We start from the raw sequence: 9475 nt of genomic DNA, 5'->3' as shown, positions 1-9475 counted from the left end.
GCTGGTAGCAAGAAGTGGGGTCCCAGCAATCCCACTCCTCCATGATGTGCTTTACTGTATAGGCTTTGTCCAAACTAGACAGCCCTTCCAATTACTAACCAATAATGGTGACGCTCGGCACCCCCAGGATTGTTAAGATCTTTCAATAAGAACAGGGTAATGATACGACTCTATTTCTATGTGGGTAACACGATGTAGAAAAGTCTTACGGTTTCCCTCTTTAACATCAATTATTTAAATCAGGATGGGGTAAATCATTTGGAAAATCAGTAGGAAAACAGGAAGCAGAACATTTTGTCCTGGGGAAAATGGGTCATGTTGCAAGGTCTGAGATTACTGAATACAGTAGTCCATTTATTATCGAGCTCTCGCAGCCAGGGTATTACTAACGTAATGAAAAAGAAAAGTTTTGCAATACCGCTCCTTAATCTGTCCTCATGAATTACAAATCCTCTCATAATTTAATGGAGCAGAAACGACATTTCCAAATCCTAAAAAAAAAAAAAGTTCTTAAAGGGACACAACCGTACAATTCATTGTCCACACATCAAAGAGTTATTCTCAAAATATTAAAGGGAATCTGTTGGTAGGATCAACCCTCCTAAGCTGACTATATGGTTATGCAAGTCATGAAAAAAATGACACCTTGATATCTGCGATTCGATGTCTTCTTCCAGAGAAATCATTGTTTTTATAAATATGTAAATAATCTGTTAAGATCTATGGGCCGGATATAGATCTCCCTGAGAATCTGCCTCCAGAGCTTATAAATGAAAGGGGGAGTTACCAGTGTGAGACATGTAATGACTGACAGTCTGCTCTCCTGATCTACTAGTCTCACACTGGTAATGCCTCCTACATTTAAAATAGGCTCTGGAGGCAAATTCTCTGTCCGGCCCATAGATCTTAACAGCTCATTTACATATTAAGAAAAATGTGGATTTCTCTGGAAAAAAACATTGGATCATTTTATTCAGCTTTCTATGACCCACATGCCCATATAGACGGCTTAGGAGGGGTGACCCCACTGACTGATTCCATTTAAGTTATCCTTAATCCACAGGATAGGAAATAACCTACTGATTGCTGTTGGCTCTGAACGCTGGGGACCCCTCTCCAATCCTGAGATTGGGGTGTTGAAACCCAAAAATTGGACCATGTAAAGCCCCTTCTTAAATGGAGCAGACATACACATGCTCATTATCGATGGGACTGACAGAAATAGCGGTGTGCTGTACGCACCTATATCTGGTAGTCCCATTGATAATGAATGGAGATTCGTTCTAACAGGGCAGTTCAAAGTCTCATTATGGGGATCATACCGGATTCCTGACAAAATAGGTGATAACTTACCAATATGGGACATCCAATAATCACTTCTTCACCAAACGGTTTAACATCTTCTATTTCAGCTCCATTTCTGTCTCTTGGCGGAATTTGGTAATTTTTTGTTCTCACGTGCAGAGACCCATAACTGTTTTCTCTCCAATTGTAGTGCTTGTAGAGCACATTATGTGAAATCTCTGCTTTGAAGTCCAATATAAGTTTCTTCAGTGTCTTCTCTGGGGGTGTGCGCTTTCACCCTTCCCTTCCAGATGCTGCCAATCACAGCTCATCAGCTGATCTAGGAGTTTCAGACACTGCAGAGCTGTGATTGACGGCATGAGGGAGGGAGGTATTAAAGCGCACGCCCCCCGAGAAGACTCTAAAAAACGCCCAGTTGAACTGCAAAGCAGAGATTTCACATACTGCACTACAAAAACAAAAAGTGTTATATCTCTGCAATGATGCACAAAATAGAAAAGAACGACAAACATCAGGTGAGTTCAGGGATTTTCCAAGGGATTTAACTTATTTTTTAATCAATTGACAGCTCCTCTTTAATAAAACCATTTTTGTTTGCATACAAATTTTTGTGCAACTGTTATGAACGCAGTGATTGTGATGTGTATTTTTTAACACATGCTCAAAATAGCTAAGCTTTATCTAAAAATGTTTATTTTTTTGTACCTTAAACAATGTTTTTTTATGGGGTTTTTTTTAATTAAACTTAGTTGATCATTTTTTTATTATGCAATTGTTTAATCGCTTCTATAATACTTTATTGTACCAAAGTATTATAGCCTGACAGTAATAAACTGACAGGCAATTGTTTTAGATGTGTGTCTGGCACAGCTTAAAGGGAATCTGTCACTAGGTTTTTGCTACAACAATTGAGAGCAGCATAACGTAGGGACAGAGACCCTGATTATAGCGATGTGTCACTTACTAAGCTGTGTGCTCTCATATTGATAAAATCCTTGTTTTATCTGCTGCAGATCTAGCAGTTCTCTGAATGCTGAGCTCTGTATAACCCCGCCCACACCACTGATTGGCAGCTTTCTGTGTACACTGTGCATAGGCAGGAAGCTGCCAATCAGTAATGGGGGGCAGGGTTATATAGAGCTCATGAATATGGAGGACTATTTGCCATCAGGTTTACTAGTCCTCTAATGATAATCTCCTGCTGATGAAATAATGAATTTATCAAAACAACACCAAGCAGCCCAATAAGTGACACATCGCTGGGATCAGGGTCTTGGATCTACATCATGCTGCTGTCAGATTAGGTGGCAAAAATTTGGTGACAGATTCCCTTTAATATACTTATGCTGCCATGATATGCTGATGGGCTTATAAAGGAAGACTCCTCCCTCTGTCTAACCACTTAGATGTATGGCCGCTATTGAGCACAGCATCTAGGGAGTTAATGATGTATTATTGCTGCAGTAGTGCTGCAGACACAGCCCGGTGATTGCTCTACCATACAGTGTAATCACAGGGATCGGTAGCTCTACCCTGTGCCGGAAAATAAGCAATGATAACAATATACTGTATATTGTCATGTGACAATAAGGAAGTGGTTAAAGGGGTTGTCTGGTCCAAATCCCCACTGTGCGCTGCGGGGATTCGTCAGTTTCTAACCCGGGACCTGAGGGTATGCATTATACATACTCCCGGACAGTACGTACTGAGATGTGCTTCACACCACACGCTCAGGAGCATCAGGTGGAATGAGGAGAGGTGAGTAATGTATTTTTTTTTTTTTTAAATCAGTGACTGGAGGCCATAATAGAGTATGGAGGACCTTGGGAGGTGCATCATATTCTATGGAAGACCATGAGGAGTGCATTTTATTCTATGGAGGACTGTGAGGAGTGTATTATATTCTACGGAGGACTATGGGAGTGCAATATATTCTATGGAGGACTATGGGGAGTGCATTATATTGTATGGAGGATCATAGGGAGTGCATTATATCCTATGAAGGACCATGGGGAGTGCATTATATTATATGGAGGACCTTGGGGAGAGCATTATATTCTATGTAGAACCATGAGGTATGCATTATATTCTATGAAGGACCATGGGGAGTGCATTATATTCTATGGAGGACCATAGGGAGTGCATCATATTGTATGGAGGATCATAGGGAGTGCATTATATCCTATGAAGGACCACGGGGAGTGCATTATATTATATGTAGGACCTTGGGGAGAGCATTATATTCTATGTAGGACCATGAGGAGTGCATTTTATTCTATGAAGGACCATGGGGAGTGTATTATATTGTATGGAGGATCATGGGGAGTGCATTATATTGTATGGAGGACTATGGGGAGTGCATTATATTGTATGGAGGATCATAGGGATTGCATTATATCCTATGAAGGTCCATAGGGAGTGCATTATATTCTATGGAGGACCAGGGGGAGTGCATTATATTTTATGAAGGACCATGGGGAGGATCATAGGGAGTGTATTATATTCCATGGAGGACTATGGGGAGTGCATTATATTCTATGGAGGACAATGAGGAGAGTATTATATTCCACGAAGAACCATGGGGAGAGCATTATATTCTATGGAGGACAATGGGGAGAGCATTATATTGCATGGAGGACCATGGGGTGTGCATTATATTCCATAGAGGACCATAGGGAGTGCATTTTATTCTATGGAGGACCATGGGGAGTGCAATATATTGTATGACGGACCATGGGGAGTGTATTATATTGTATGGAGGATCATGGGGAGTGCATTATATTCTATGAAGGACCATGGGGTATGCATTATATTCTATGGAGGACCATGGGGAGAGCATTATATTCTATGGAGGACCATGGGGTATGCATTATATTTTATGGAGGACCATGGGGAGTGCAATTTATTCGATGGATGACCGTGGGGAGTGCATTATATTGTATGAAGGACCATGGGGAGTGTATTATATTGTATGGAGGATCATGGGGAGTGCATTATATTCTATGAAGGACCATGGGGTATGCATTATATTCTATGGAAGACCATGGGGAGAGCATTATATTTTATGGAGGACTGGGGGGAGAGCATTATATTCTATGAAGGACCATGGGGAGTGCATTATATTCTATGGAGGACAATGGGGAGAGCATTATATTGTATGGAGGACCATGGGTTGTGCATTATATTCTATGAAGGACCATGGGGAGAGCATTATATTATATGGAGGAACTTGGGGAGAGCATTATATTTCATGGAGGACCTTGGGGAGAGCATTATATTTCATGGAGGACTTTGGGGAGAGCATTATATTCTATGGTGGACCATGGGGAGAGCATTATGGCAAATGAGCTTTAATGGGGATAAATGTAAGGTAATGCACTTGGGCAGAGGAAATAAAATGTATAATTATATGCTTAATTGTAAAACACTGGGCAAAACTGTCACTGAAAAATACCTGGGTGTATTGGTGGACAACAAGCTCACGTTTAGTGGCCAGTGTCAGGCAGCTGCTGCAAAGGCAAATAAAATAATGGGATGCATTAAAAGAGGCATAGATGCTCATGAGGAGAACATAATTTTACCTCTATACAAGTCACTAGTGCGACCACACTTAGAATACTGTGTACAGTTCTGGTCTCCGGTGTATAAGAAAGACATAGCTGAACTACAGCGGGCGCAGAGAAGAGCGACCAAGGTCATTAGAGGACTGGGGGGTCTGCAATACCAAGACAGGTTATTACACTTGGGGTTCTTTAGTTTGGAATAACGAAGGCTTAGGGGTGATCTTATTACTATGTACAAGTATATGAGGGGACAGTACAAAGACCTTTCTACTGATCTTTTTACTCTGAGGCCTGAGACGGGGACAAGGGGGCATCTTCTACGTCTGGAGGAAAATAGGTTTAATCATAATCACAGACGCGGATTCTTTACTGTAAGAGCAGTGAGACTATGGAACTCTCTGCCGCATGATGTGGTAATGAGTGATTCACTACTAAAATTTAAGAAGGGCATGGATGCCTTTCTTGAAAAGTATAATATTACAGGTTATATATACTAGATTCCTTGATAGGGCGTCGATCCAGGGAACTAGTCTGATTGTCGTATGGAGTCAGGAAGGAATTTTTTTCCCCAATGTGGAGCTTAGTGTTTGCCACATGTTTTTTTTTGCCTTCATCTGGATCAACATGTTAGGCTATGGGTTGAACTAGATGGACTTAGTCTTCCTTCAAAACTATGTTACTATGTATTATATTCTATGGAAGATCATGGGTAGAGCATTATATTAAAATGGAGGACCATGGGGGGTGCATTATATTTTATGAAGGACCATGGGGAGTGCATTATATTCTATTTAGGACCATGGGGGGTGCATTATATTCTATGGAGGTCCATGAGGGGTGCATTATATTGCATGGAGGACCATGGGACCATGGGGAGTGCATTATATTGCATGGAGGACCATGGGGATTGCATGGAGGACCATGGGGAGAGCATTATATTCTATGGAGGATCATGGGGAGTGCATTATATTGTATGGAGTACCATGGGGAGTGCATTATATTATATGGAGGACCATGGGGAGTGCATTATATTGTATGAAGGACCATGGAGAGTGCATTACATTTTATGGAGGACCATGGGGAGTGCATTATATTTTATGGAGGACCATGGGGGGAACATTACATTCTATCGAGGACCATGGGGAGTACAGTATATTGTATGGAGGACCTTGGGGCATGCATTATATTCTATGAAAGACCATGGGGAGTGCATTATATTCTATGGAGGACCATGTGGAGAGCATTATATTCTATGGAGGATCAAGGGGTATGCATTAAATTCTATGGAGGATCATGGGGAGTGCATTATATTTTATGGAGGACCATGAGGGGTGTGTTATATTCTATGTAGGACCATGGGGAGTGTATTATATTATATGGAGGACAATGGGGAGAGCATTATATTTCATGGAGGACCATGAGCCGAGCATTATATTCTATCGAGGACCATGGGGAGAGCATTATGTTCTATGGAAGACCATGGAGAGAGCATTATATTAAGATGGAGGACCATGGAGAGTGCATTATATTCTATGGAGGACCATGGGGGGGTGCATTATATTGCATGGAGGACCATGGGTAGTGCATTATATTGCATGGAGGACCATGGGGAGTGCATTATATTCTATGGAAGACCATGGGAAGTGAATTATACTATATGGAGGATTATGGGGGGAGCATTATACTATATGGAGGATTATGGGGGGCGCATTATACTATATGGAGAGCTATATGGGGCCCATTATACTATATGGAAGGCTATGTGGGGCCATTATATTATTTGAAGGGCTATGTGGGGGCCATTATACTGTATGCAAGCAATTATACAGTGTGAAGGTTTGTGTGGGGTCCATCATACTGTGTGAAGGGCTGTGTGGGGCCATTATACTGTTTGGAAGGCTAATGGGGGCCATTATACAGTGTGGAGAGGTGTGGGGCCATTATACTGTATATAGGCCCATTATACTGCATGGAGGGCTGTGTTTGGGTCACAGTTGGGGGATCATACTGTGTTGGGGGTCACCATAATTTGCCTTGGGAGTTGAGGTGGGGTACAGTAGGGTCACTATACTCTGCATGTGTAGGCTAATGTGGAAGAATTCACCATGGGGGTATCATACTGTGTTTTGGGGAGGGGCATTTTAATTGGCATCATTCTTTATGGAGTCAATGAAAGAGGAATCTAGGACTTCAGCTGGAGGAATATTAGTATGTAAAAGCTGCAACATTATGAGATAGGTTTTTCTGTGACCCCGACAATTATTTTTTTTAGTTTTTTTTTTTTTGGGGGGGGGGGGGGGCCAGGTAGAATTTCTGTCATGATTTCTATGTACACCCCTGTCACTGTCATTGGAAGAAAGAAGCCATGTTTGATAGGTGGTCCAGAAGCATAAAAAAATTGTTGCCAGAGCTCTAAAATTCGCTGGGATTGTCTCAAATTTTCTGAAACAACCCCAATATATTTGGGCATGTCCTGGTTCAAAAAGAAGTGGGATTTCTTTTACCTTTCTCATAATTGGGCATTCCCTTTTGGCATTGGTCTTGGTGGGTAGGCGGTAAACATTTCCATATTATGAACCCAGGTGTTGGTAAGTATGCTATAACCCTGTTTAGAGGTGACTATGAAACCAAACACTTGCCAGTAGGGTGTATTTCTTGTGAGATGATCCAGAAATAAATTAGATATGACCAGTGATTGCAATAAAAATAACATGGATTACAATTAAATAAAAAGTAGATGTCTGCATGTTCTGTATGGATGGCCTTCAAAATTATTTTCAATGATGGTCCTGATATTGTTAATATGTAAGTGAATTAATATGACTCCTGCGGTTTTTAGGGGAATAGTGACTAAAATAATGTTTTTTAATTTTAAAAAAAGATAATAAATCATTTTTGAAATAAATGGAAGCAATGCAGTGAATAAAATGAATGAATGTGACCCCTGAGGTTATTATCGGATAAGTGATTGAAATAAAGATCTTTAATGAAAAAAAAAAAGGGGAATGAAACATGTTTGGAACGAATGAAAGCAATGCAGTTATGACAAAAATCAGTGAATAAACTGAGCATGCGCCATGTAGATGATGACAGATTCAAGATCGGATTAGAAAATGTAAATGACAGCAGAGATTTGTAGCCTGGAAATTCATAATTCATTAATTCACCTTCTGTTAATTAATACCATGGTGCAGTCCCAAAGTCTATCATTAGATTCCCTCTCCCCAATGTCTGTAGGTTTTATAGAGAGGGTAGAATTCTTTCACCACCATTCCCTCACTCTGATCGGCTGCAGAGTCCTCTCAGTAGAGACGGTAGCGTGATGGGGCAGATCTTGTGTCTTTCAAGGGGAAGCCTCCTCACATGAACGCAGAGTGAGGTTTTGGACACTTGTTCTTTTTCACTTTGCGCATGAATCGGTTAAACTCTCGGTTTCCTTTATCCCACTTGTGGATGGCAGTGAGAATGTGCTGATTCTTCACCTTCCGACCGAGGACCAAGAACTGACCACTCAGCTGCTCCAGCTGTGGACATGGACAATTAGCCCCATTCTTCAGGAAGAGGACAAGCTCTCCCCAGTCCTTCCTCTGGATGGGCCCTTTCTTCAGGGCTTTCTTCTTACGTAGGGTCAGCTTGCGGTCTCCGTTGTCCTTCTTGACCTCCCGGATGGAAACTTTCAAGGCTAAAACAAGAAAAGGCATCACAAATATGTATTCTTTATTATATTTTGCTATTCACTCTTTTTTTCTCATTATTTTTCTGCTGTCTTATTTGATATAATCAGAGAATGGAAAATTCTGTTCCCCTACAAGTTTATTGGTTAAACTACATTATTGGGAGCAGGTTATGTTACTATAGCTGCTCCTTGAAGGGCATTTCTGGTCTAAATTGATAAGTCTGCAGTGACTCTGTGTGACTGTAGACTTATGAGTCCCCCCAGCACACGCACTGTGGGCTGAGGGGATTCGCCGGTTTCTAAGCTGGTACCGGAGGGTCTCAACCAGACTCCGTCCACGTGTCATTTGTATGGAGCAAGGCTGCACCCTCTAGTTGGCCAAGCGCACTGGACGGCCGAGTCACTAGTCGGTGTGCAGCCTCGCTCAATACAAGTGTATGGAGCGAAGCCTGGTCCACTGGACGGGCACTGGTCAGGAGTATCTATAACCCATACATACCCACCGGTCCCAGCTCAGAAACTGGTGAATCCCCGTAGTGCACTGGGGAAATTCATAAGTCTGCAGTCACACAGAGTGAATGCAGACTTATCGACTTGGACCGGTCAACACCTTTCACCTTCCTTTAATTAAACTACAACATCTAGCATGCCCTAACAGCAACAGGCTGGGTGGTGTATTTTCATAAAGGTTAAATACAAGTGAAGACCACAGCTGGATTCCTAGTGGAATAAGTGGCTACAATGTAGAATTTATGGGCACTATCCATGTTATAATATGTGTGTACTATACATGGTAGAATATGTGTGTACTATACATGGTATAATGTGTGTACTATACATGGTAAAATATGTGTGTACTATACATGGTAGAATATGTGTGCACTATACATGGTAGAATATGTGTGTACTGTACATGGTAGAATATGTGTGT

At 41.5% G+C, this 9475-nt stretch overlaps 1 protein-coding gene across 2 annotated transcripts in view; it reads right to left on the bottom strand.

The window, feature by feature from the left end:
• Positions 1–7829: 7829 nt before the first annotated feature.
• SFRP1 (secreted frizzled related protein 1) overlaps positions 7830–9475 on the bottom strand; it is a 49199-nt gene continuing 47553 nt past the window's right edge. For both annotated transcript variants that reach the window (XM_073653737.1, XM_073653736.1), the window contains exon 4: positions 7830–8550. In XM_073653737.1, coding sequence (XP_073509838.1) covers positions 8228–8550 — 323 coding nt within the window. In that variant the 3' untranslated portion in view covers positions 7830–8227. The remainder of the gene's footprint in view (positions 8551–9475) is intronic.

Source organism: Phyllobates terribilis, unplaced genomic scaffold, assembly GCF_046119375.1.
Source record: "Phyllobates terribilis strain yellow unplaced genomic scaffold, ASM4611937v1 Scaffold_11__3_contigs__length_659146591, whole genome shotgun sequence".
Taxonomy (NCBI): Eukaryota; Metazoa; Chordata; class Amphibia; order Anura; family Dendrobatidae; genus Phyllobates; species Phyllobates terribilis.
Note: the sequence above shows the minus strand (reverse complement) of the source record. Positions and strands in the feature narration are given on the sequence as shown.